The following is a 25,301-nucleotide window of genomic DNA, read 5'->3' on the forward strand; positions in this document are numbered from 1 at the left end:
GCGGCAGTGTGGGGTTCTTGGCATGTATGTGGGGCCCTTTGTCTCGAAACAACAACAGAGCTCGCGACTGGAAGGTGCATGAATCAACAACACCACCGTCCCCTCCCCATTTCAACCTTGGGTTTGGGAATCATTTCTCCCACTTACACCTCCACGAGGAATTGTATCCTCCACGCGCGCGGGTTGCTGAAGCGTTTGCATCCTGCCCGCGCCATTATTTTCAAATTTTCTTCTGCCTCAACACTACGCTGCTGAGCTTGACACGGTTGTCTTGGCCATTGACGGTGACGAACCCACAATCGCATGACGGGGGCAGCGGGGCTTGAAGTGCGACAGACACCTCAACAGCGGCATGCGGAGAGGCCCTCCGCGCACGCTCCTATTTGACCAGACATCGCGACACTCAACTACTCAACTGACTTCATCAGCGGCTACGCCTTTGTCTTGTCGGCCATGATGGCGAGCAACACCGAATCCATCTACGACTTCGGCTTTGCTCCGAAACGGAACGTTGCCACCTATGGGAAAACTGCGAGACGAAGGACTCCAGCATCACGCCCCGCAACTCTACGACATGCCGAGTCAGCGCCCGCCGTCACGACATCCTCCAGACGATCCGAGTCTGCATCTCCAGAGCCTCCTCGTCCCGCACCGCGCAGGCTGATGTCCCTGAAGCCCAGGCAACAAGGCACTCGCGCGAACGGCACCGAAAACCGAAAGGCGCCGGCGCAGGAGGCACAGAGCCAACCAACACATGATCCCTACGACTTCGATTGCCAGCCCGAGGAGCCCGTCAGGCCAAAGAAGAGGAGGTTCGCGCGTGCAAACTCGGAGAAGGAGGAGAAGGCACCCGCGTTCTACTCGACATCGGATTCGTCACCAACCGCAGACCAGTCGCCAGAAGTCCCAAGTGACGAAGATGCTCCGAAACCGATCGTAGCTGCGACAGCGCGGCCTAAGACGCAACGCGCGACACCCGAGCGAGACATCACGATGAAGGACGCTGCACCACCGCCCATGCCCTTTTCAGCGAAGACCACACGGAGGCTGAAAAATCTGAAAGTCAGCAGCAAGCCATTGAAGCTCGAGAAGAAGGAAATTCCCATTCGTCTCTCTGGCCCACCTCTGTCGAAGCCGGCTACCGAACCACCATCGCGCCCGTTGAGCGCGCCGACGAAGGATGAACCCCAGCGCCCCCCTGCTCAAACAACTCGGAAGCGACGGTTGATCGATGCTCTAACCGCTCAAGCTGAGGAGGAAGAGAGCTCATCTGAGGATGAGGCATCACCGCGTAGCTCGGCAACTCGCAGCGCGGGGTCGTCGCCACTCCTACGAGACTCACCTCCGCCCCCACCCGCAACGCCAGGCCGAACTCAGACCATCGTGCGCACAGTGTTACCTCCCAAGAAGACAGGGCCAAAGTTTACGTACAGCCAGCAGCGGACGATGCTGGCTGATGAAGACCCCTTACTGGGCGGTGGAGGTATTGGCGGCTTTGGGAACGGCCTGGGAGGAAGCTCGCTGTTCGACTTCGGACGGCCCAGCAAGAGTTCGGTCGTCCATAAGCCTGCGTACATGGAGGAAGATGACGAGACCTCCAACGCTGGTGCTGTCCGAAGTCTCCACGAGCTGAGGCAGGCGGGTGCGAACAGTCGGTTTGCAGACGAGATGGACGACATCCTCGAAAGAGTTGGATCGCCATCAACAGGCAAGCCCTCTTCCCTTCGGAGAGGCGCTCTGCTTGAGCTGGCTCAGAAAATGAAGAACAAGGACTTCCGCCAACAGTTCCGCAACCACAACGACGGAGACAGCTTGTTCAAGTCCTTAGAGGCAGAGTCGGATCTCGTCTGCGGATATGCAATCCTGGCCATTGTTGCGACGCTTCTCGTCGGCACTGCCTCGGCGCATCTCGTTCGTCAACTTCGTTCCCAAGGCTTCGCCGCGCTCATTAGCAGGTGTTTGGATCATACCGCAGACATAGTGCAACTCTCCAAGGACAGGAAGCAAAATGTTTCTCGGAACGGACAAACCACGATCGCTGCCATCAAAACGTCGTTGCTAGAGCTGCCGGTGTGGGAGCCCTTCTCGCTGACGAGCTTGTCGCCACGGACGTTGGCTCTGAAGTGCCTGGATCTCCTGATGCGACAGCCGGCGCACGTATCTGTCGAAGAAGACGTGCTCAACGGGGACGTGGCGGACCGCTTGTTTGCTGTGCTGGAGTCGGCCGTCTCGGACTCGACTTTCTGGGACTTCCCCAACCAGCCCGAGTCCTGCGATCTACATCTCGCTCTCTCCATCTTGGAAGGATATTCCATCTACGCCATGCAGTCGCATCTCAACTCGATCTGGACCGAACAGTACGCCGCGACGGTGGCTGACGCGGTCGAGACTGCCATGGGTCGACCGACTGAAACGCTTGGTGACCTGGAGAACCTGACGCTGAGGCTATCTCTCAACATCACCAACCAGAACTCGGAGGCGTGTCGCATGTTTGCAGACAAGGGCTTGCTCAAGCTCGTGGCCCGATCGGCTGCGGATGCGTTCGGCCTGGTTTTGAGGTCAATCTCGACGGCTGACGCTTTCATGTCCAAGGTGCTCGAGTCGCTCATCATGATGCTCGGTGTAATGATCAACTTTTGTGTATACTACCCGCCTGCGGCGCGCACGCTCGAGGAAGAGATGGAGGAGGATGCCAGCTCGCCCCTGAGCCAGCTGATTCGCGTCTTTGCTGAGAACCATAGCAAGACGGCTGATGTAAGTTGTCCCATGCATTTATTTTTACTCAGGTTTGGGATGGGATGATGTTGACTGACCTTTTACAAGGCCGATTCGATGGAAAAGACGCAGCTCAACGTTGCGTTGGGATACCTCTCGGTCCTGCTCGGCTATCTCTGCCTGGACCCCTCGATCCGCGAGAGGTTTGTTCAGGTGCACCCCAAGAAGACGCTCCGTCCCCTGCGGGACTCAATTGACGAGTTTATTGTATTCCACAAACGGGTCGCCGAAGCCCAGGCGGCTACGGCCGCTAGCCATGAGTCGGGGTCTCTTGCTCGGCTTCAAGCGCTTGCAGATCAGCTTGCTTCTCTCTGCTGAGCTGATGGGAGCTGGGTCTGGCTTTTTGTGATGTATTTATTTTGGCTTTTTGGTTGTTTTGGAGGGGAATAATCACAAAGGATGGGTTGTGACATGATGGATGTTTGCATAGAGAAGGCTATCGGGCGGTGATTTCACATCACATGGGATCTTGAGTTGCAAGGGAAGGGAGGAAGGGTATCTGGGGTTCTGGATGGATGAATGAACGAACGGGGATTGCTTTTCATGACATGGGACAGACGGACGGGTGGATGGACATGACACGATGGGCACGATGAATTTCAGAGCACTCATAGATGCAAAGGATGGGCTGGAGCTCACGAGGAGTAATGGACATGGACCGGTCGAGAGTTTGCTCTGACTTTGCACAAGTACATATATGATGAGATGTGCTTCACATGCAGTGTGGTGACGCCGGCTTAAGGCTTGTATTAGTATGTACAATTTGTCCGCCCAGAATCACATGCCCGCAACGGTTTCATTGTTACACGGACCTGGCATCCCATTCAGGACCACCTCAGACAAGAGAGGGCGAGATAGACGTCTCGATCTGGGGTGGGGCGCTTCTAGAACTCCGGAAGAGTAACCCTGCCAAGCGACACATGCATCCACGGATGCGGGTCCGCCCCTCACCGGCGCTGTTGGGTCAAGCTTGGAACCTCAAGCTTGAACCTCCGGCATCCGGAACTTCTGCCCCTCTCTCCTTCTCGCGCCTCTTCCCATGCCCACTCCGCTCCCCGCCAAGCCAACGAAACCGGTCCGAGATAGGTCCAGATTGCCACCCCGCCTCGTACGTCGAGTTGTTGGATTGGGCGCCTAGGTTCCAGTGACTAGAAGTAGAGCGCAGAGCCCCTGGTGGCCTGGTGCCGGTGCCCACCAACATCGGTTGACATCGCTTTGTCTTGCGTGTGTGTGTGTTTTCCCCTGTCTATCTGTTGCATCAACAACCTACCTCCTTTACGTTACCTACACCACCTCTCTACACAATACCTGCTTGTACATAGCATTGTGCATGCAGTTTGGACTGTGGCTCTCTCTCCTGTCTGTACCGCTACCAGCCACCTACCTACCTACCTACCTAACCAAGGGACATACCTACCTCTGGACTGCCTTCATCTGCAAAGTGCAATACCTACACACCTCACCTTGAGCGCCGCTTGGTTACGTCTTGTCCCACCTAGACACAAGCCAGCTAACCTCCCTATCCATCTCGCAGGACGCTTTGTGGCTGGGACCTATCGCCTCGCTTTGCGGCCTGCATCTTGGAGACTTACACCGAGCTACGACACTTGGCCGGTTTCATTGGCTTGTGAAGCCCTGCCTTATCAGCGGCGCGCGCCGGAGGACAGACAGACGTCCTGCCTGAGGTTGTTGGAGGGGACTTGAGAAACAACCTATTAGGCCTCCATTTTGTTTGCCTCAGGAAGCCAAACGCGAAGACCAAAACGAGACAAGAGAGGACAAGCACCCCCCGGCAGAAGAACAGGCCGCGACCAAAACATAACCGCAACTAACCTCCCTTTAATTACCGCCCACCTCGCTACCTACCCCTCAACACCACGCACGCCCTTGACGACAACGTCGGACCACCTCTCCGCGAACCTCACCACCACGAACCGCGAACATCCGCGACACACCTAACAACCACCTAATCCACACCCCGCCAAACAACCCGCAACAATGCCCCCCGCCCTCGCCAAACAGCGCAAGATCGCCATCGTCGGCAGCCGCTCCGTCGGCAAGTCGTCGCTGGCCGTCCAGTACGTGGACGGTCACTTTGTCGAGAGCTACTACCCGACCATTGAGAACACCTTCAGCAAGGAGATCCGGTACAAGGGGCAGGATTTCGCGACGGAAATCGTCGACACGGCGGGCCAGGACGAGTACAGCATCCTGAGTTCCAAGCACTTTATCGGTATCCACGGCTACATGGTCGTCTACAGCGTGGCCTCGCTGCAGAGCTTCGAGATGGTGTCGGTGATAAGGGAGAAGATTTTGAATCACCTGGTTCGTGTTTCTTTTCCCCTCTTCCTCCTCCTCCCCCTCTCCTACTCCAAACCCAGTACTGACATGACCGCCAAAAAAAACAACAGGGCACCGACTCCGTCCCCATCTGCATCGTCGGCAACAAATCTGACCTCCGCCCCGAGCAGCGCCAGGTGACCCCCGAGGAGGGGCGCGCCCTGGCCGAGAAGTTTGGCTGCGCCTGGACTGAGGCCAGCGCCCGCTACAACGAGAACGTGGCCCGCGCCTTTGAGCTGCTCATTGGCGAGATCGAAAAGACGCAGAACCCCAGCGAACCGGCGGGTGGGGGGAAGTGTTATGTTATGTGAAAGATGTGTGTGATGAGGCGGGGATTGATGAGAGGGGAATTGGGATGAGTGGTTTGTTTTGGTTTGTGTGTTTGTGTCCATTGTTGCGGGGTAAGAAGATCAGGGGAGCTGGCGAGGGCTAGCTGGCTCTCTGCCTGGACGACTGTCTGTCTGGCTTGGCTTGGTTTTGGTTGAGGGTGAACGGATACCGTTGCCCGTTGGTTGACTTACGTTGTTTGTTTCGTTTTTGTTGTTTTCTCATTTCCCCCCTCTTCTTGCTTGTCTGGATGGGATGGGATGATCAGTCATGTTCATGGTCACGGTCATGGTCCACGGGGTCTTAATGAATGACTGACTTGGCTGGGTTGGGTCTGGACTCGGCGTGGGACGGACGGACGGACGGCGAAGACGGACGACGACGACGCACGTGTCATGTTCATGTTCATGACGGCTGGGCTGTTTTTCTTATCTTCGGTCCGGTCTGCTGATTTGGTTGTCTTGTGTATGTTGATGATGTTTTGTCTCCTCCGACTGACGGTTGAAGAGGGTATGGATCTAGATGCCGAATCCGCTACGCTGCCACAGCGAAGCGACTGGCAACTTCGAGTCTCTTGATGGTACATATTTGTCTGCCTACGACGGGGAGACGGATCGAATGGGATGACTATGATGATAACAAGGGATTCTTTCTAATACATATGTTTGAGTTGTGAGAACATCCCGCTGTTTGCTTATTGTTCGCCTTGGGGTCAGTCATATGTGGTCATGAATCATGACGGATGCCTCCATGAAATACATGTCTCATCACATTTCGCCAGCCGTCTAACCCCCATTCGGCCACGTAAACTATCTCAGGCACCGCAAAGCCCTCTTCTATTCGGGATATCTTCAACATGGTTACTAGTTTCCTACGCCCTCCAAGTTGAGGTCCAGCCTGCATTCCTCCATCTACTTCCTCCTCCCAATCTTGCTTAATTCTTCTTCTCCCGGACCGGGACCTCCTTCTTCTCAGCCGCTGGCTTCGCGAAAGGGATGAACTCGGGAGCACCAGGGAGGTACTATAGGAGTCAGCATGGGTTTCAGAAACGGCGAAAGCTTGAGAACCTACCTTCCGCAGTGGCTCCGGGATCTTGACGCCCTAGTTGGAGTTAGCAACGAGCAGACATGATGACAAAATATTGCCCACTCACATCTTCGGTCTGGAAGTTCTCCAGAATGGCGCAAATCGTCCGGGTAGTTGCGGTAAGCGTCGAGTTGAGACAGTGGACGTATGTCTTCTTGAGATCGGTCTGCTTCTTGACGCCGAAGCGAATCTCGAGATCACGGCTCTGGTAGTCCGTGCAGTTGCTGCAGCTGACCAGCTCCTTGAACTCTCCTTGATGCTGTAGAATGATGGTTAGAATGTGGCATCGACAACACTACCAATAGATAATGCTTACCGGGAACCACGCCTCCAGGTCGAGCTTTTTGGAAGCTAATGGGTAATTAGTATTGGGGGACCATTATCAAACCAAGGTTGTACACACCGGCATTATCTAGATGGTAGGTTAGCTTATTGTCAGTACGCCAATCAAGGGACGAAACATACTCAAAGCGCCAGAAACGATGGCAACAACCCGGTATGGGATGCCCAGGCTCTGGTAGAACTCCTCCGAGGTCGCAATCATGCTCTCAAACATCTCCCAAGACCTATATGGGTTAGCTTCAATCCGGGGGTTGACGGTTTTATCGATTAAACGCACTTCTCCGGGTCGGTGATGCAGAATTGCTCGACCTGGTCAAGTTAGCTATGGGTATGGGAACTCGGGCTTTCATCATGACTGACCTTGGTGAACTCGTGGACGCGGAAAATGCCCCAGACATCTTTTCCGTGCTGGAGGGGATTAGCATAGTTCCTCGAGCACATGAATAACGTTGGCTTTGACGTACAGCACCAGCCTCCTTCCGGAAGCAAGTCGAATATCCCGCATACTTCAGGGGGAGCTGCTTCGACTGTAGCCACTCGTCACTGTGGTACGCAGAGATGGGTTGTTCCGAGGTCTTGGAAGTGTTAGTCAAGATCGAATAGGTGTAATGGGATTGTGAGTCCAACTTACCGCGATGAGGTACTTTTCTGAGCCATCACCGCTAACCTTGTACAGCTCTTCGTCGAACTGAGAGAGCTGGGCCGTCTTGGCCATCTGCTCCTTGAGCATGAGTTGAGGGGTGTGCAGGGGGATGTAGCCCCTCTGATCCAGGAACTCAAGGCCGTAGTTGATCAGGGCCCTGGGGAGTGTTAGATAATGGCCACAAAAATATGTAAATGCGAAAGACGCACTGGTTCAAGAAGACGCCCCAGCGGCGCAGGAAGTAACCGCGATGGCCAACAACCTTGACGCCGCGCTCAGGGTCATAGCCGTCCAGCCTGTCGAGGACCTCATGGTCTTTGTACCCGGTTAGCCTGGACCAGCATAACTCCACCCTTGGATGCGCTTACGAGAGAGAACATCACGCTTCTCGAAGGTGACGCCCTCGGGTGCCCATGTGCGTTCGACCCGGTTGTTGTCCTAATCGGTGTCAGAATCTCGGCATATCTCTATGGGCGAGCTCGGACTGAGTGTCGTACCTCGTTGTCGGAGACGGGGACGGAGTCGTGGACGTAGTTGCCAATGGACTTGACTTTGGCCTTGAGAAGCTTCTCCTTCTCAGCAGCCAGGGCAAGCAGGTCTTTCTTCTCCTTCTCAAGGTCGGCTTTTTGCTTCAAGAGGTCGGTGACATCCTCCTTGGCCTTCTTCTTGGGACCGATCTGCTTCTGGACCTCGTTGATCTTGGCGTTGATCTGGGTAGCGGCGTAGTTGGCTGTGTCGCTCGAGAGTCAGGAGACCGTGTGGTTCGAAGAGAGAGAGGAGGGAAGCGCAGGCTCAAACTGACTTTTCCGATGATCCTCCCACATGGCAATGACCTCGTCGACAACCTCGACAGGGGCATAGCGCCTGCGCTGGCTTTCCCTGATCTTCTCAGGGTCGCCGCCGCGCTCAGCAACTGGTGAATGTCCATGTTAGCAACAATTGGATACCTGGGGGAGTGCGCCAAGCTGCATATTGGTGTGTAATTATAGAGACAGTTCACAATGCCCTGCAGCGATTGGGGTGAAGGAGGAGGAGGTCATACTGAAATCGTTGACGTCAAGCATTTTGAATGTTGGTTGGCACACTGGGAGGTGAGTAAGCAAAGGGACTTGTCTCCCGCGTTGAACTCTTACCACTCCGAAATGTTGTCGCGGATGCTGTGTTTTGGCGGGGCAGAATATTTATCGCGGGGTGGAGGGGAAAGGGGACGGGAAGGTGGGGTGAGTGTGAGAGTCACAGATCAGACCAGGGGTCCAGGTCCAGCCGTTGACTCAGATGGCTTGGCAGATATGCATTTATCAGAGAGTAGCTAAACTCTGATAATTAGTGATGCATTTAGGCAATATACCCCGTAATGTAACGGTTCCGCTTCCCCGGGTCGACCCAGTGTCCACTTCCCCGGATTTATCGGCGAGACTCTGTCAACATGAAGCCTGTCGCTTCTTGCCGAAGACACAGTTGAGTGCTGGAACGCAGAGGACTGCGTGTGCACCAGCTTGGCTTGGGCTGTTGGCATTTCATTTCTTTGATTGCACAAGACTTGGGCTGCTGACACGTCTCGGTGAGCTCTGAGTGCTGGATTAGGATTGGTTTCGGCCTAGGCCGAGGTTTTCCATGGTTTTAGTAGCTGCCGCTTGCATCGAAATGGGCAACAACGCCCCCGGCCATGGACTGTAGCAGGGACCCGTGGATGCCAACAACAACAACAGCCATGGGTAGTATGCTGTTATGCACGTCACTTGGCTTCTCGCTTCAACTCAACATTGTTTTCTTTCGGCATCAACACCAGCATTTCCTCATCCGTCCCTCAACCTCCTGATGTGAACCTGGCCCTCCCGCCCCGCGCATGCTGCCTGGCACCCGACATCCATTCATTGCATGGAATCTGGAGTCTTGAGCTCAAACAAAGCCACACTCTTTTAACGCTTCTCAAAGAACAATGGCCGAGGACTACCAAACCGTGGCCTGCCCGTTTTGTGGCTGGGCCGAGGCCACCAAGGACTATGAAATGCTCATGGTGTGTCTCGACACTTCCCAGAGCCAGACCCCTTGGTAACCCGCTGATCGGCTAACGTCATCGCCATCTCAGCACATGGAGACCCTGCACCCCGACGAAGAGCAGGAACCGCCAGCAGATGACATCCGCGGCGGTGACTGGGGTCCGAAAGACATCAACTATGTCGAATGCCCTGCCGGCTGTGATGCCGTTCTTGAGCTCGATGACTTGGAATCCCACCTATTGCAGGTCCACTCCGGCGAGGAAGAAGGAACGCTTATGAACCTTTACGAAACTCGAGAAAAACAGTCCAGGCAGCCCACAGCAAAAGGAGAGAGGGAGAAGCGCCGGCATTCCGACCGGCAGTCTTCAAGCAACGACGAGAGTCGCCAAAAGCCAAGATCCGCATGGGCAAAGTTCTTTGGCATGTCTTCCTCGAGTCACCGAAGCAGGCCATCATCAACTTCCAAGAAGCCTGCAGAGAACAAACAAGGGGAAGAAGGCCCGAGAAGGAAACGCTTAGGTGTACGTTTCCCTCATGGCATTCATTCCTCTCTGGTTTTCCTGGCCTACTAACATGCTTATCCAGATGGCCGAGCTCGGGTGGTATGCGCATGAGGAGCGAATGCCCAGTGCATTGGCAACCTACTTGCGGAAGAACGGGCAAGTGGTCAGTCATGGTGAGTCTCTGCAGACCAGAATGAGTTTGTCAACGTTTCAAGGGTTACTGATCGATTTCTCAAGGCATCGTCGACGTCGTGGCCACTCTTCTGGATCAGAGCAAACAGACCGCGTACGCATATGTCTGCCACCCATGCGTTCAGCACATCTCAAGACTCAAATACGAAGGTACACTTGAACATTACTTACCACTGCAGCGTGTTGTTCCACATGACTAACAAGAGTCTCGTGAAGGCGGGTTCTGCGGCTACCGGAACATCCAGATGATGTGTTCCTACATTATCGGGGCCAACATCAAGGGTCACCAACACTTCGGCGGCAAAATTCCGTCAGTATTCGACATCCAAGAATGGATCGAGGCAGCGTGGGATAAAGGGATCAACGCTGAAGGCCGCATCGAGACGGGCGGCATCCGGGGCACAAGGAAATACATTGGGACACCAGAAGTAGGCCAACCCGGTGCCTTCTATTCCATTCTATTCATGACAAAATAACTTACCGGATTACCCAGGCCCTGGCAATGTTCAGCTTCTTAAACATCCCTACCGACACCGAGGCGATCAAACACGCCGAACCCAGCAAAGCCGAAGCATTGCTTATGAAGTCTGTCGAGGACCACTTCCAGTCAGCCGTCATCGACCCGACGCAGCGCATCCGCAGGACCAACGCATCGCCCCTATACTTCCAACACGTTGGTAAGTTTGAAGCCAAGCACAAACCACCCCAATTCAATAACCGCCACAGTCCTGTTGCGGGCACGCCAGATCCCCGGGACCCTCCACTGACCATTTCCCAGGCCACTCCCTTACCATCATCGGCTTCGAGCGGCTGCACAACGGTACCAAGCAGCTCATCGTCTTTGACCCGTCATACAAAGTGTCGTCGAACCTCGTCGCGCTGGCCGGGAAGCAGTTCACACACCCGCATCCTGACTTCGCGCTTAGGTCGTACCGCCGCGGGACGAGGTATCTGAGAAGATTCAAGGAGTTTGAACTGCTGAGAGTCCCTGAGGCAGCCAATTAGTTGCGGGACCAGCAGGACCCCGCTTGTTGCTGCTCGTGGATGGATGTAAAGGAATGGCCTTGAGTATGCCTTTCTCGAGATATTTCTTTGGGCGGTGGGTACGGAATGGGGATGGCGTTTACTAAGGGACTCGAGGGGGGGTAATCAGCGAATGGGTTTTGTTTCGGGTCATGACTTGGTTGTTGTGTATTAGTTTCTCAACTACATCGGTGCGTTTCTTTTGCTTCGTTTTCTATCATGCCGACGCTTGTTTGGCGAACCACTCCTGCAATTTGGCCAGCGCCCGATAGCGATGCGAGATCTTGTTCTTTTCCGCCTTGTCCATCTCGGCGTACCTGTTTGTTGTGTCAGTCTAACGGCTTGAGGGACAAAGGAGAATAAAGGCTTACGTCTTCCCGTTGTACTCGAATATCGGATCCCACCCTGTCGCAACACACCCGGGCGGGCTAGGTTAGCATCACGGACCCGTAAAAAGAGGCCTGCCGGGGAGATAAATGTGATGATGAGAGGAGGAGATATGAATGATAATTCAGTCCATACCAAAATTCGCAGGCCCCCTCGCAGGCACAATCTTGCCGTCCGTCACCCCCTGGAAAAGAATCGGCTCGTGGCCCGGTCCGGGCGAGTAGCCGAAGGTGCAGACGGCCTTGGCCGACTTGTCCTCGTAGGCGGCGAGCAGGTTGTTGAGGCCCTCGTGGCCGAGAGAGGTGAGGAACCATTTACTGGTTGGAGGTGGTTAATAAGAACTTGGAGAACACACAAGAGATCTAAGAGATCTAGGGGAGGTTACATGTACGGCCCGGGAAGACCATTCAAAGCGCTGAAGCAGAGACAGGTGTCTTCGACCAGGACAGGGCCGCCAACCTAGGTCAGAGTAGGGAGGAGTTAGTGAGTGGTCCGTTGTACACCTTCATATTTTTGTGTACTTAAGTTCCTTCTAATTTCTCTAATTTTTTGACTCACCAGCTCAGCCGCCCGCCGGCACTTGTCAATGGTGACCTCTTCCAGGGTGCCCTGGATCTCGGGCAGGTCAAGCTTTTGGCTCTGGACCTCGATGGCCGGCTCCAGGATGGCCTTGACCTCGCCGAGCTTGTTGGCGTTGCCGGTGATGAAGTTGACGACAGGTCGGGTGGCCATTTTTCAGGTGGTACCTATGGAAGGACGTTTTTGTGAGAATGAGGGGTGATTTTTGATGTTGAGATAGTGTGTGTGTGTAGTTCGGGTTTATTTATGGACGGCAGTTTCTCCGTATCGTCCCGTATTGACAGTGGTATTGTTGACACCAGAGGGGGGAGTGGAGGGGCAGAAAGTGTGTTGAAAATCGGAAACCCCGCTCAATATCACCATCGCCCCTGTTGATGCATAAACAGTCAGGAGGTCCAGGTCCAGCAACACCACGCTTCACCGGGTGAGTCAACAACCTCTGATCACAATATCTCCATGACATGACCATTTACACTGATCCCAAAATACTCACGAGAATCCATGAACCGCAGATTTTTTTCTATCCCATCCTACCCAGTCTCCAGGTCCCTTGGTCAAAGTGAAATCTACCCCTCCCCTTCCAACGCCACTGACACCAACCCAGCAAACTCTACCCCGTGAAGACTCATTCATTTCCCATTATCCTTCTTCCACTGCTCCACCCACTGCACAATCCTGTCGACATTGCTCTCCATCTCGTCGGCCGTCACGCTCTGCAACTCCACCACAATCTCCTCGTCGTACGCCTCCTTGGCCTCCTGGAGGAGCACCTCCATGATCTCGGCGTCAAGGTTTTCTTGCAGCTTGATCTCGGGGTATTTCCTGTCCGGCGTCAGTCAGTCAGTCGGCATTCTCATGACGAATAAGACAGAAGAGAAGAAGGTTTTACTATACCTCTCCGTCAACCGGTCATACAGCGTCGTCGTATCCACGCGCAGCACCACGACCAGGTCGATCCAGCTTTTGGGGAAGAGGTCGCAGGCGTGCCAGTCGATGATGCACCCGCCTTGCTTGACCTCGTCTTCAATGGCGTCAAGCAGCTAAGGTTGTTTTGTTGTCAGCAAAACCAGGTTCTTCTTACTCAAGTCCTAGAGAAGAATATATGTCTTTCAGAGTGAATGAAGAAGAGATATGCATCTAAAAGAACATCCCAAACTCAAAACCAGCAGAGAACAAAAAAATATAAGAGAAAAAATACGTAGGCAAGAAAAAAAATACCTTATCCTCATCCACAATCCAGCTCTGATACTCCTCGTCCCACCCCTCATGGCACTCCTTGTCCTTGACCACGTCGTTGATGGAGATGTGCTTGAGCCCCGTGCGCTCGGCGAGCAGCTCGCTGTGGCTTGTTTTGCCCGTGCCCGGGGTGCCCGTGATGATGATGTTGGGGAGGTTTCGGGTCGCCATTTTCTTCTTGATAAATAGCTTCCTCCTTTTTTGTACGGAAACTAATGTTCTTTTATAATTCGGTGAATCGGAGTTGTAAGAGGAGCAGATTGTCGCAAGGGAGGGATGTAGAGTGAATTGTTTGGTGTAAGTGCTTGTGACTTTGAAGCCTGAAATTTTTTGAAGGGGGAAAAACCCCCAAGGAAGTCAATGCGATAGAGCCCCACCACAGCACCATGCATCGATAATTGTCAACACCACGAGGCACAGACAGTAACCCAACATAAGCACTCACACACAGGTCACCTTTGCAAGAAATATACTCCTAAAACACAACCCAAAGACAAAGAGAGCGAGTCAAATAATTAATATCTAAAACAAGACGCAAAGAAACTCAACATTTCTTCTCTACAGTATATTCCATCTGTCGATCATCAATCGTCATCATCCCTCCCCCTTCCCAATCCACCACCAGCACCATTGTCGTCCCATAACCCATCTCATCAACAATTTACTTTTTTCTCACACACTTACATAAAAAGAGAAAGATCGATCATCAACAAGAACATTACTATACCCAGGCGCCACTCCCATCATCTACTACCCCTTAACCTTCATCTTCCCCTTCCCACCAAGCGCCCCCCTCCCATAGCTCGGACTCCCATCCCCCCCCACCACCTCCTCCCCTTCATCCCCATCTTCTTCCTCCTTCCCCTTCCCCTCCATTACCGTCGTCCTCTTCCACGGACTAAGCAAATACGAAGCCGGCCTCTGCCTCGGCAAGGGCAGCCCCATCATCTGCGTCGGTCCCAATCCCCCGTGCCCCCCCACCGTTCCCGGCAAGGCAGACAACGTCAGGGGCGGCACCCACCGGTCCCTTCTCCTCTTCCCAACAGACGACGACGACAAAGCAAACGGATTATTCACCACAACAGGCCTCAGCTCCTGTGGCGTGGCGGGCGAGCCGTAATACACATCCTCCTCCTCTTCCTCGGTCATACTTCTCCCACAAGCAGTAGTCGCGCCGGTCGCCGACTAAGCCCCCGTAGCGACCAGGGTGCTTCCCTGCAGCGGATTGCCCGCCTCGTCGACGTCCGTGCCCGCGCCCTCGGCATCGTAGCCGTCCTCGCCGAAGCCGGCAGCGACGCTGGCCTCGTACTCCATCTTCTCCTGCTGCGCGATCGCCTGCTGCGAGACGATTTCCGCGAGGCGCTTGAGCCGCGGAGTCTGCAGCCACGAGGGCGTGTACGTCTCGAGGGCCGTGATGACGCGCGGCTCGGCGATTTCGTACGGTCCGCTGTCGTCCATGTCGACGGCCGGCAGGAGGAGCACGTCGCTCTTTTCCGTGACGCGCGACGCAACAGCCTTCATGATCTCGCCGTTGATGGGCTGCTCGTAGTCGGCGACGAGGTACTGGTTGAGCAGCTTCTGGATTTGGTTGGGCGAGAGCCTGGGTTCCGGTTATGTCAGTACTTGTTTGGAATCGCGGAGGAGGTGGGCTGAAGAAACTCACATCCAGCAGATGTCCTGAATAATCTCGATGTCGTTCAGGGTGGCCTTCTTGAGCTGAAGGAGTTTTGTCGCTTGCTACAAGGAGAAAATACGTTAGCAGCTTCCCTGAACAAATCAAATACTGGAAACTCCGCCACTTACCATCAGATGCTCCAACTGAAGCGTGCCTTCGGGCATGTCGTGGCTCTTGCACCACTCCTCGATACGAGTAATGTTGTAGTTGATCTGCAGACCGCGCTTCCACGAGAGGAAGTTGCGACGCATGAGCAGGTCGTTGAAGGCCGTCACGCCAACCAGGCGGAGCAGCTCCGTGATGCACTGCGTGATGATGGAATCCTCGAGGTAGTATGCCTTCATGGCGCGGTAGACGCTGTTGAGCATCGACAGCAGGTTGTCCATATTGTAGGCCGGCTGGTTGCTGCCCTGCAGCAGCTTGCCGAGGAACCGGTTGTTCTCGTTGGTGACGAAGCCCGGCAGCGACTGGGACTCGATGATGGCGGGGATAATCATCTTGCTCAGCTTGCGCTTGAGCACCTTCATCCACGTGTGGTAGATGTTGAACTCGAGACTCTCGAGGTCGTGCTTGACAATCTCGAGCAGACGGTCGTACTCGTAGTTGTCCGACTTCTGCGCCTCGTACCAGTCCTCGGCGAGGAACACGAACGAGAGCATCTCGTGCACGTTGGACAGCCAGAAGGCGCCCTGGTTGATGGCGTCGTCGCCGTCGTGCTGCATGACCTCCTGCTGGATCGACTGCATGACGTTGGCGAGGAAGCGCTCCGACTCCTTGACGAAGCCGTTGTTCCACATCTCGGACGTGACGAGGTTGATGAGGAAGGACGGGAAGAGTACCTCCTTGTCCGACGGCGGTGGGTTGCTGTTGGGCGACGGGATCTTGAGGTTGCGGATGAGGCCCATGGTGACCTCCTCGTTGAGGCCGTCCTCGTCGGCGAGCAGGGACTCGAGCTCGAGCTCGATGTTGTCGACGCCGGGAATGAAGGTTGAGCCGGACAGCGTGGTGCCGCGGGTCATGCCGGGAGCGGCCATAGAGACGGGGCGCGGGTTGTACGCCATGCTGTACCTATCAATATCGCGCAGCTCGGCGCCGGCGCTCCTACGCTTGGGCTTCTTGGCTGAGACGAGGTTGATGAGGCCAGCGGGCGCCTGCGGCGTAGGAGCGTGCCCGTTAAGGTCGCCGTTGAGGGGAGCGCCGCGCCTGGCCTGCTCGAGAGCCTCCTGGAGCTCGAGCAGCTGCTGGCGCAGCGAGTTCTTCTCGGCCTCGTGGCGCTCGTTGTCCTTGCGTACCGACTCGAGCTCGGCACCGGCGGCACGGAGCGAGTCGCGGAGCTGCCTCTCCTCCTCCTGCATCCGCTTGATGTTGGCCACCGACTCCTCGAACTTGGCCTGGAGCTGCTTCATCTCGGCTTCCATGGCCTCGAGGCGCGCGGCCGTGATACCGGCCTGGTTGGCCTCGGCCTGGAGCTCCTTGGCGCGGGCCTCGAGGGCATTGTGCCGGTTGCGCCAGATGGCCACCTGGCCCTCGTAGTTCTCGACCTGCGTCCTGAGCTCCTTGTTCTGCTCCTTCATGGTACTCAGGGACTGCGTAAGCTCCACGACCTTGTTCTCCAGCTTGTACGAGATCTGCTTGAGATCGCGGGCCTCGGCACGGATCACCTTGTACTCGCGACGAGCCTTCCTGCCACGCCACAAGCTCTGCACAATAACCACCTTCCTCCGGTAGTCCCTCCAGGCGCGCAGCTGCCTCCGCGAGCGCCAGTTCCGCTGGATGATGAGCGCGGCGTTGCCCATGCGCGTCTCCATGATGTGCTTGCGGCACAGGTAGCCCTTGAAGGCGGCCTGCGCGCGGATGACGTCGTTGCGGATGCGGAGGAAGATCTTCCTCTGCTTCTGGCCGCGCCACACCCTCTGGATGGTGGTGGCAGCCTTGATGGTACGCAGCTCCTGGGCGCGCTGGCGGGCGAAGAAGCCCCTGGTAAGGGACTGGAGCGCGATGATGGAGGCACGGGTGTCGAGGAACTTCTTGCGGTAGTACTTGGCCCTGAGGTTCTTCTGGATCATGATGGCGCACTCGTTCAGGCGGTTGGTGCGCAGGTTCTCGAGGTAAGCGAGCATACCGGCGCGGAAGAAGATCTTGGTCAGACCCAGCTGGTACTTGTCGACGCCCTTGCCCTGGGTGGCGCCGAAGGCCTTGGTCAGGATGGCGTTGGCCATCTGGCGGATCTCGGACGTCCACTCGGACGAGGGCACGAGCATGTAGTAGCGAAGGGCGAACTCCTCGTACGTCCACCGAGTGGGGTAACCGGCGCAGCTGATACGGACGGTCTCGAGCACACCGCAAGCACGCAGCTGGCTCAAGACCATGGGACCCTCGAACTTCCACGGCTCCTTGGCCTCGTTGGGCTTGATGCAGCGGATGTAGTGCACGTCGGTGCTGTTGATGGTGTTCATGAGCTCGATGAGCGAGGACTTGAAGATACCACCGAGCGTCGGCTTGCGGTTAACAGCGACGCCAATCCTCCTGCCGGCCACCGGCTTCACAGCGTTGGAGCTTGCCGCGGCGACATCCTTCTCGCGCGCCGCCGTGGCCGTGTCAAGAACCGAAATCAGGAATTTGTTGGTCGAGGCGCGGAGGACCGCCATGTGCTCGTCTGGCACCGTATCGCGGTTCTTCTCGATGAAGCCCTCCGACTCGTACGTGACATCAATGGCGTAGTGGCAGACGGTGAAGGACGACTTGCCGAACCGGGGCTTCTTGTAGAACTTGTGCTTGTCGTTGGCATAGTTGTGGTGGAGCTTGGTGACGAACTGCTCATCGGAACCCATGGGCAGCCTCGACTCTTCGTCAAGCAGAGCCAGGATACCAAGCTTGCCCTCGATCAGGTCAATGCAAGGCTGGTTGTCGGCGAAGTCGATGAAGGTCCAGTCGATCTGCTCCCTCAGGTACTCCTCCTGCTCGAGCTTGAAGACGTGCTGGTTGAACTCTTGCTGCAGCTTCTCGTTGGCATAGTTGATGCAGAACTGCTCGAACGAGTTCTTGGCGAAGTGCTCGAAGCCGTAGATATCCAACACACCAATGAACGAGTTGACGCGGTTCAGCACCTCCTCGGCGGCAAGACTCCGGTTGATGATCTCAACGAGCCAGTCGAACAAGCTCGAGTAGATGAACTTGGCAACCGAGTCCCTCACGACCGTGGCCTGAGCTTGGGTGAGGTTGGACGTGATCTTCTCGCCGCGCGTGATGAGCTGCTTCTTGACGATCCACTTGGCGAACTCGTTTGCGTCGATACCGAGGATGTCGCAAGCCTTGACGAGGGACGGCTCGGTTGGCGAGAGCACGCTGTCGTTGCGGGTCGCGCCGATCTTGATGTTTCCGAGGTGCAGAAGACCGGCAAGCAGCTTGAAGATCTCGGCCTGCTGAGCCTCGCTGACACCGATCGTCTTAAGGGACTTCTTGGTCGCTTCGAACTCGGCTTTGTCATCAACGCCGTCGATGGTCGGGGTGTTGCCCTGGTTCAGGTAATCGAACTGCTCGATGGGCAGCAGACCAAGCTCCTGGCGCTCTTTTTCCGACACACCCGCCACTAGTTGGTAGAAGATGTGGTAGTTGCGCTCCTTAAGCGGCTGGAAGACCAGACGAGAGCGTTCCAGCAGGTACGTCCTGATTTTGGCGCCGATAATGTTGGTTTCCTTGTCGAACATAATCTCGATGTACTTGCCGAAACGCGAAGAGTTGTCATTTCTTGTAGTCTTTGCGTTACCGAAGGCTTCCATGATGGGGTTTGTCGCCAGGATGGCCTCTTCGGTCTTGCTCATGGCCTCAGGACCCTTCTTGGTCTTGCTCCTCGGAGCATCGGGGGACTCTCTTGTGGCGAAGTACCGCATGATGTATTTGGCGCTCACCGTCTTGCCGGCACCGGACTCACCGGACACAACGATAGTCTGGTTCTTGCCATCTCGAAGCATGTCCCTGGGAGGATTGTCAGCACGACATGACTAAACAATCGTCCGCGAGAGTCAAGGAGTCCTACATGAAGGCCTCCTCGGCAATAGCGAAGAGATGGGGTGCCTGAGTAGCTCTCTGTTTGCCCGCATAGACCTGGACCATGCCCGGGACGTAGAGCGAGTCGACCCTGGCGAAGGGGTTCGTCGCTATTAGCACGATACCCGAGTATGTGTAAATCTCTTTTTGGGCATATCGGAGGCGGATTGCCTGCAGGACTGTTTGGCGCGGACATATTGTCAGTTCGCGCTCAGGCTGCTTCTCTGAGGTTCAGGGGATCTTGAGGATGGGATGGGTCGTTACCGGCAGGCTCGTTGAGATGCGAGAGGTTGGTCAGGTCATCGCTAGCCTCGAGCATGGTAGGGTTCATTAACGGTGGCAGAGACGGGTCATTTCCGGACTGGAGGGCCTCGAGGGACACCTCGAGAGTTTTGATCTGGCAAAGTGAGGGCAGTTAGCAATCTGCCGGAGACGGACGGGCATCATCACCGCGAAAAGGCGGAGGAGCAACTCACCTCGCCATTCTCGAGCTTGAACTCGAGCGTGACCTTGTCCCCGTTTACTGTCTTCTTGACAACCTCGGACGCGACCCAGCCCTCGGTCGGGTCGGGCTGCCACGCTCGCGTGCCCACATCATAGCTCGACGACATTGGACGCGACTGCTGAGGAGGACGGTGGAGTGGAGGGGAAGGAAACGGTGGAGATGGACCTCAGGAGCTGAGCTCGGTCGGACTTGATGGTGGTGTTGATACTGCTGAGCTTGGAGAGCCAGCTGGGCCGCAGTCGGGCTGTTGGCAGAGGAGAGTCCTGGTCTGGTCTGATGCTGCTCGAGGGCAGGCGGGCAGCGGTTTGGTCAAGAGAGAAAGACGCAGGATGGTGAGTGGCTGCGGTGGTATGGCGGAGGCATGCGTCAATACGGTACTGTAAGGGGTACGTATTGTTTCGTTTGTTGGCAACGGATCACGGGTCTCCCGCAGCAGCACGAGGAGGCGCCGTCGACATCCAGTGACTTGACAAGAGTCGTGCACAGCTGAGCTGAGGACAGAGTTGGCAGAAGGGCTCGGCTTGCTAGAAAAGTCGGAGAGGATGTCGTTCGAGTTGTGTTCAGGGGGGGGGAGAAAAACGGTGCAGGGGGGTTCTTGTTGTACTGTGCAGGTCCCAAGGTGCGGGCGACGTGATAGGAGAAGCAGGCGTCACAATCGGTAAGCGGTGGAAGCGGGTGGGTGGAGGAGCTCTGGGGTTGTGGCATGCATTGCGTCCGATTGCATTGGGTGGAATCTCCCAGCACTCTTCACTAGCCTCACTTCCAGGTTCCCGGAGGCATAGGTCTCAGGGTCTGGAGAACATGTATGGAAGCTGTTTGCTTCCAGTGGTCAGATGGGCTTTTTTGCTATGAGTAGGTGTGTCTGTTGACCAAACCATGGGATCTCCCTTGACCACACAGTGCACAGGAAACGAAAGGATGTCAGAAACCCGGAAATCGTTGGAAAGGTGCTGGTTCGAAACAACGACAACCAACCAAACGAGATGGATGTGCAGTCGAAACAACCTAAATGTGTTTGACAGCCAGAACATCCCCTCTCTGCCATGAAACCTAATACACACTCTGTAAGTTTTGCTCCTTTTCTTCCTATCCATCCACCACACCTGGAAGAGCTTCTTCGTTTCTGCATAAAAGTTGGTTGAGCATCAACACCAAAACAAACCCCAAGGGACTCAACAAACTTCCAACCTATCCCGGCCCGGCCCCTCCTCCAACCAGCCAGTCGCCAGCTGCCAGCTGCCCGCACCCTGCCCTCCGCACCCACGTCTCCGAAAGCGGGGCCGTCCATGCTGCAGCTGAAAGCCCCACCTGCCCAACATCCATCCCGGTCGGGTCCCAGGTTCCCTGTGGACCTGCCGTCTTCACCGCCCACGCCGGACCAGCCTCCGCCAAGGGAACGCATGGAGTCCGGACAGTGTCAGCTTTGGACAACCACAAACTGTGTTCCGTTCGGGACTCCTAACCGGGACCAACACTCGGAGATGCCGGCGGGGACCCCATGCTGCCCTGTCTACAATCCATTCTAGTCTGTTTCTCGAACCTGGAATGACAGGTCAAGGCTCATGCCTCAAGGCTAACACAATAGTGTACGATGGGACAGATATCCAAGCCTCAACTAATCTGAAATCATTGCATCCACCTAGGACCGGGACACACTCCACGGGCTTGAACTCAGCGTTTCAGATTTCGGCGCCCGCAGCACGCAAGCACCCTCCATTCGAAGCATTGCTTGCGATTCGGGGAGGGAAACGCACGGAAAGATGCAGGTAATCCGTGTGTATGCAGAGACCCAGGGATGGGCCGGCGTAGGTACCCGAGTCCGGGATATAGATCCGGATCATGGGGGATACTGGGGCACTCGATATGCAACGCATGCTATACTCCGTACTTTCCGTCATGAGAACACACAAGGGGCTTCGTTTGGGATCTCGTTGCAGGCATGATTGCTTATGGAGTGACTTTGATGAAAACATTAAAGACAACACCAGACAGTATTCCAAGACTTGCCGAGTTCCTTTTTATTCTCTCATATATTTTTTCTAACTAAAGCCAACAGGCCAACCCATCCCAATGCTGTGCTGGACATGCATGTTGAAACAACATCAAAAGAGAAACCCATGCCCAATTCCATAATGTTGAACTTGCCGTTTCCCCCTATTTTGACCCCACCAGTGTCCAAACTCCCAGACAGACTCCTTGCGCATCTACCTCCCACACATTACCCATCCCCTCGCCCTCTCTCATTTTAGTACAGAACCCGCGTCAGAATCCTCGAGCTAAGCGCGTCCAAGTTATCCCTAATCTCCTTGAGATCGCTCGCCCTAGCGTCGCTGATGTCCGCCATCAGGTACGCGATATCCCCCTTGCTGTCCGAGATCTGCTTGTCGACGTTGTGCTCCGCCAGGATCTCGTTGACCTTGCGCAGCACACCGGGGACATTGCGGTGGATGTAGATGATGCGGGCGCGGTTGTCCTCGTCCAGGCCCGGCGAGCGCATCGTCACCTCGGGCAGGTTGACGCTGCCGAGCGTGATGCCCTGGTTGATGTAGCGGACCAGCGCCTCGGCCACCTCGACACCGATGGCCCGCTGCGCCTCCTCCGTGCTGCCGCCAATGTGCGGCGTCAGGATGATGTTGTTGAGCCCGCGCAGGTCCTCGGCCCAGCTGTTGAGCTCGTTGGTGAAGTAGTCGCCGTTCGCGGCTGGCTCGTTGGGGTACACGTCCAGCGCGGCGCCCGCGATCTTGCCGGAGCGCATAGCCTTGATCAGCGCCGGGATGTCCACCACGGTGCCGCGGCTGGCGTTGATGAGGTACGAGCCCGTCTTCATGTGCTCAAACTGCTTGGTCGAGATGAGGTTCTTGGTCTCGGGCGTCTCGGGCACGTGCAGCGTCACGAAGTCGGCCTGCTCCAGCAGCTCCTCGAGGGTCGGCACCTGCCGCGCCGTACCGATGGCCATCAAGGTGAGGATGTCATAGTAGATGACTGACATGCCCATGGCCTCGGCCAGGACGGACAGTTGTGAGCCGATGTGGCCGTACCCGACGATACCCAGGGTCTTGCCGCGAATCTCCCAGCACTTGTTGCTGACCTTGTTCCACGTGCCGCGGTGCATCTCGAGCGAGCGGTCGCCCAGCTGCCGCGCGAGCGAGATGATCTCGGCGATCACCAGCTCGGCGACGCTGCGCGAGTTAGCGAAGGGCGAGTTGAAGACGGCAATACCATGCTTGGCCGCGTAGTCGAGGTCGACCTGGTTCGTGCCGATGCAGAAGCAGCCGATGACCAGAAGGTTCTTGGCCTCCGCGAGGACCTTGGCCGTCAGCTTCGTCTTTGACCGGATACCAATAACATGGACATCCCTGAGATAAGTCGAGACTGTTAGTTACATTCAATCCCAGCAGCGAATTGGGGTGTCATAAGGGGGGAACAGACCGAATCTTCTCAATGAGTTCTGCTTCCGGAAGGGAGGTCTTGAGGAACTCGACTTGGTAGCCCTGGGCCGTGAGGATGTCCTTCCCGGTCTGGTTCACGTTCTCCAAGAGCAAGATCTTGATGTCTTCGGTGTTGAAGGGCTTGAGTTGCCTCTCTGGGACGGGCCTGTGTGCGAGAGCCGAGGCCATGTAGCTGCCCTGGCTTCCTGGCGGGGGAGAGTGGAAAGTGGCTGTCGGGGAGACGCTGAGGCTGCTGTAGGAGACGGTGTTGGAGAGCGAGCTCCGGGCAATATCCCGTGGGTTCGCCATACTGAGAGATAGGAGAAGGTGTTCAGTACTTGGGGGGTATGGTGTGTCGAGAGAAAGAACTGGTGGCTGCTATGTCAGAACAAAGAGAGAGCGAGGTTCGTAGGGACGAAGTAGGTAAAAAGAAAGAAAAACACAACTGCTCCTTGGAACTGAGAGAGAAGTCGTGTCAAAAAGTTCAGGAGTGGACGTTATTGCAAGAAGGGCAGCCCCACGGTGGGGGTTGTTCTATGGCGGGGCCGGCGAATTTATTTTACAGCGGGGTTGAGTCACTGAGAAAAAAGTTTGGATGACGGGATGCAGCCCACTCTCCACGCATTTGTCAATGTCAGGTGAGGTACCTGACACTACCAGGGAGGCATATCCATTATCCGCCAGGCACCAAGTCACTTGTTGTCGAATCGAGGTCAAAACTCGGGATTGTTTTGAGTTCTGGGATATTGTTGGCAGCTCTGAGCTCATCTTGAAGATTCTGCCGTTGGTGCGCTTCCGGGTGTTTCTGTGGTGCCCCTCCACCATCCCGCACAACACGCGCTTCTCATCGGGGCCGCGCAATGGGGGGTTCCTATGTTGGACTCGAAAAACTGCCCGTCACTCCTCCAGGTTGGCCTTGAAGTGTCAATGCCAATAGGAATTGGGCCTCGAAGACATGAATTGAGTTATTTGGACAGACAATTGACAAAATTGACTGTAGTCGCATGCCCCTAAAAGTGACCTGGAGTGGACTGGAAACCCATCCTCAGCGTAAGGGGACTCCAAGACGCACGCCCTCGCTGGAATCGCCATGGTAGAATCAACAACCACAAGATTGGCTGTACCCAGAACCATGTTGTTGGTATGTACCTGGTACGTCCACGTTCCACCACACGTGAGCCTAGTATCCAATTCCAGCCTCAAAGGCGTGGTGGACTCCCATCCAAGCCCGGAGCATCACTTACCCGGGACCGGAGCTCAGTTTTTCCTCAGCCCTCTTCCCACACCACGAATAGACAGAACATTCTACCCCGAATACAAATCGATGACGACGTCCGAGTCCATATCCACTCTGTAGCTTCCTTTATCCAGCTTGCTTACTTCACCAACTGGATTTCTCAAGAGGAGTCAAGATCTCCTAACCCTCGTTCACGGATTTGATCCTCCCAAAAGAGGCGGCGCCCGAGCACCGATTCGCCTCATCCTCCGTTTCGTCATGAAAAATGTCACGAAACGAAACAGAAAATTTCCAACTCCCCCAATCCGAACCTCGCCACCACAGAGTCGCCTCCCGGGTATCAGGAATTCGGGCCGGTGAATTGGGAAACCAAAATTCAGACCACAGAATACGAGAGATTTCGTCAACCGGAACGGCATCAAAACCATCATTCAAGATTTGACAATCCCCTGATAGACATACGATGCCTCCGTCATACCATCGCCATCTCTAGATGAGAGACAGCTGGATATACGAGTACGGAAATCAGTAACAGTTTGCGTACGTATCACAATCCATTGATTCTTCCTGTTCGTACTGCCTACTATCTTCCCCTCGTTGTAATGTCGTGTCCTTTCCCAGCCAGACCCATCCTCGAAACAAAACATTGAAATTACTCGGAGCAAACCACCCTTCCAGAAGGAGAACCTCATTCATGATGATGGTCACCAAGGAGACAACAACACTTGCCATCGAGCCCCGAGATGCCGTCTCCTTTTAGCTACCGTCTATGTCAAATCACCAGGACTAGTGCTCCCTGACCGAGATGGGGGGAAAGAAAGCACAGAAAACAAACTCCCATGGGGGATAGGTGGATATTTGTGTGAAAACAACCAAGTCGCGATGCACGTCAGAATGCTCTCCCGATAACCCGCCCTTCCGAAACCCTAGCACCGACCTGATCCCATGCCTCTATGGAGTGGGTTGTGTATGCATC

General features: G+C 55.4%; 14 protein-coding genes across 14 annotated transcripts; 5 read left to right on the plus strand and 9 right to left on the minus strand.

The window, feature by feature from the left end:
* Positions 1–453: 453 nt before the first annotated feature.
* Positions 454–3,093, plus strand: VTJ04DRAFT_6106 (uncharacterized protein; the record flags this gene model as incomplete). The annotated part of the gene is made up of 2 exons (XM_069364293.1): positions 454–2,754; positions 2,824–3,093. The coding sequence occupies 2 exons, from the start codon at positions 454–456 to the stop codon at positions 3,091–3,093; spliced, it is 2,571 nt and encodes an 856-aa protein (XP_069218133.1).
* A 72-nt stretch (positions 3,094–3,165) lies between these two features.
* VTJ04DRAFT_6107 (uncharacterized protein) lies at positions 3,166–3,387 on the minus strand (the record flags this gene model as incomplete). The annotated part of the gene is made up of 1 exon (XM_069364294.1): positions 3,166–3,387. The coding sequence occupies one exon, from the start codon at positions 3,385–3,387 to the stop codon at positions 3,166–3,168; it is 222 nt and encodes a 73-aa protein (XP_069218134.1).
* Positions 3,388–4,105: 718 nt separating this feature from the next.
* Positions 4,106–4,734, plus strand: VTJ04DRAFT_6108 (uncharacterized protein; the record flags this gene model as incomplete). The annotated part of the gene is made up of 3 exons (XM_069364295.1): positions 4,106–4,216; positions 4,310–4,448; positions 4,517–4,734. The coding sequence occupies 3 exons, from the start codon at positions 4,106–4,108 to the stop codon at positions 4,732–4,734; spliced, it is 468 nt and encodes a 155-aa protein (XP_069218135.1).
* A 39-nt stretch (positions 4,735–4,773) lies between these two features.
* On the plus strand, positions 4,774–5,426 carry VTJ04DRAFT_6109 (uncharacterized protein; the record flags this gene model as incomplete). Its single annotated transcript, XM_069364296.1, has 2 exons — positions 4,774–5,100; positions 5,187–5,426. The coding sequence occupies 2 exons, from the start codon at positions 4,774–4,776 to the stop codon at positions 5,424–5,426; spliced, it is 567 nt and encodes a 188-aa protein (XP_069218136.1).
* A 118-nt stretch (positions 5,427–5,544) lies between these two features.
* Positions 5,545–6,345, minus strand: VTJ04DRAFT_6110 (uncharacterized protein; the record flags this gene model as incomplete). Its single annotated transcript, XM_069364298.1, has 3 exons — positions 5,545–5,688; positions 5,762–6,094; positions 6,202–6,345. 3 exons carry the CDS (start codon positions 6,343–6,345, stop codon positions 5,545–5,547), a joined length of 621 nt encoding a protein of 206 aa, XP_069218137.1.
* A 31-nt stretch (positions 6,346–6,376) lies between these two features.
* On the minus strand, positions 6,377–8,577 carry VTJ04DRAFT_6111 (uncharacterized protein; the record flags this gene model as incomplete). The annotated part of the gene is made up of 15 exons (XM_069364299.1): positions 6,377–6,463; positions 6,514–6,543; positions 6,596–6,787; positions 6,845–6,879; positions 6,932–6,940; positions 6,994–7,094; positions 7,148–7,179; positions 7,231–7,278; positions 7,335–7,445; positions 7,502–7,670; positions 7,723–7,828; positions 7,882–7,951; positions 8,011–8,243; positions 8,316–8,426; positions 8,556–8,577. 15 exons carry the CDS (start codon positions 8,575–8,577, stop codon positions 6,377–6,379), a joined length of 1,356 nt encoding a protein of 451 aa, XP_069218138.1.
* An 875-nt stretch (positions 8,578–9,452) lies between these two features.
* VTJ04DRAFT_6112 (uncharacterized protein) lies at positions 9,453–11,213 on the plus strand (the record flags this gene model as incomplete). Its single annotated transcript, XM_069364300.1, has 7 exons — positions 9,453–9,530; positions 9,603–10,034; positions 10,099–10,189; positions 10,254–10,358; positions 10,425–10,636; positions 10,702–10,885; positions 10,987–11,213. 7 exons carry the CDS (start codon positions 9,453–9,455, stop codon positions 11,211–11,213), a joined length of 1,329 nt encoding a protein of 442 aa, XP_069218139.1.
* A 235-nt stretch (positions 11,214–11,448) lies between these two features.
* On the minus strand, positions 11,449–12,350 carry VTJ04DRAFT_6113 (uncharacterized protein; the record flags this gene model as incomplete). The annotated part of the gene is made up of 5 exons (XM_069364301.1): positions 11,449–11,548; positions 11,603–11,636; positions 11,754–11,935; positions 12,004–12,077; positions 12,177–12,350. 5 exons carry the CDS (start codon positions 12,348–12,350, stop codon positions 11,449–11,451), a joined length of 564 nt encoding a protein of 187 aa, XP_069218140.1.
* Positions 12,351–12,826: 476 nt separating this feature from the next.
* On the minus strand, positions 12,827–13,604 carry VTJ04DRAFT_6114 (uncharacterized protein; the record flags this gene model as incomplete). The annotated part of the gene is made up of 3 exons (XM_069364302.1): positions 12,827–13,019; positions 13,092–13,237; positions 13,416–13,604. The coding sequence occupies 3 exons, from the start codon at positions 13,602–13,604 to the stop codon at positions 12,827–12,829; spliced, it is 528 nt and encodes a 175-aa protein (XP_069218141.1).
* Positions 13,605–14,183: 579 nt separating this feature from the next.
* VTJ04DRAFT_6115 (uncharacterized protein) lies at positions 14,184–14,582 on the minus strand (the record flags this gene model as incomplete). The annotated part of the gene is made up of 1 exon (XM_069364303.1): positions 14,184–14,582. The coding sequence occupies one exon, from the start codon at positions 14,580–14,582 to the stop codon at positions 14,184–14,186; it is 399 nt and encodes a 132-aa protein (XP_069218142.1).
* Positions 14,583–14,618: 36 nt separating this feature from the next.
* On the minus strand, positions 14,619–19,766 carry VTJ04DRAFT_6116 (uncharacterized protein; the record flags this gene model as incomplete). Its single annotated transcript, XM_069364304.1, has 6 exons — positions 14,619–15,033; positions 15,097–15,170; positions 15,237–19,083; positions 19,145–19,334; positions 19,420–19,552; positions 19,632–19,766. 6 exons carry the CDS (start codon positions 19,764–19,766, stop codon positions 14,619–14,621), a joined length of 4,794 nt encoding a protein of 1,597 aa, XP_069218143.1.
* Positions 19,767–19,826: 60 nt separating this feature from the next.
* On the minus strand, positions 19,827–20,365 carry VTJ04DRAFT_6117 (uncharacterized protein; the record flags this gene model as incomplete). Its single annotated transcript, XM_069364305.1, has 2 exons — positions 19,827–20,184; positions 20,265–20,365. 2 exons carry the CDS (start codon positions 20,363–20,365, stop codon positions 19,827–19,829), a joined length of 459 nt encoding a protein of 152 aa, XP_069218144.1.
* Positions 20,366–21,905: 1,540 nt separating this feature from the next.
* VTJ04DRAFT_6118 (uncharacterized protein) lies at positions 21,906–23,397 on the minus strand (the record flags this gene model as incomplete). The annotated part of the gene is made up of 2 exons (XM_069364306.1): positions 21,906–23,016; positions 23,090–23,397. 2 exons carry the CDS (start codon positions 23,395–23,397, stop codon positions 21,906–21,908), a joined length of 1,419 nt encoding a protein of 472 aa, XP_069218145.1.
* An 823-nt stretch (positions 23,398–24,220) lies between these two features.
* Positions 24,221–25,234, plus strand: VTJ04DRAFT_6119 (uncharacterized protein; the record flags this gene model as incomplete). Its single annotated transcript, XM_069364307.1, has 2 exons — positions 24,221–24,229; positions 24,947–25,234. 2 exons carry the CDS (start codon positions 24,221–24,223, stop codon positions 25,232–25,234), a joined length of 297 nt encoding a protein of 98 aa, XP_069218146.1.
* Between the last annotated feature and the right edge of the window lie 67 nt (positions 25,235–25,301).

This window comes from Mycothermus thermophilus (genome assembly GCF_041956435.1).
Source record: "Mycothermus thermophilus strain CBS 625.91 unplaced genomic scaffold VTJ04scaffold_4, whole genome shotgun sequence".
Lineage (NCBI taxonomy): Eukaryota > Fungi > Ascomycota > Sordariomycetes > Sordariales > Chaetomiaceae > Mycothermus > Mycothermus thermophilus.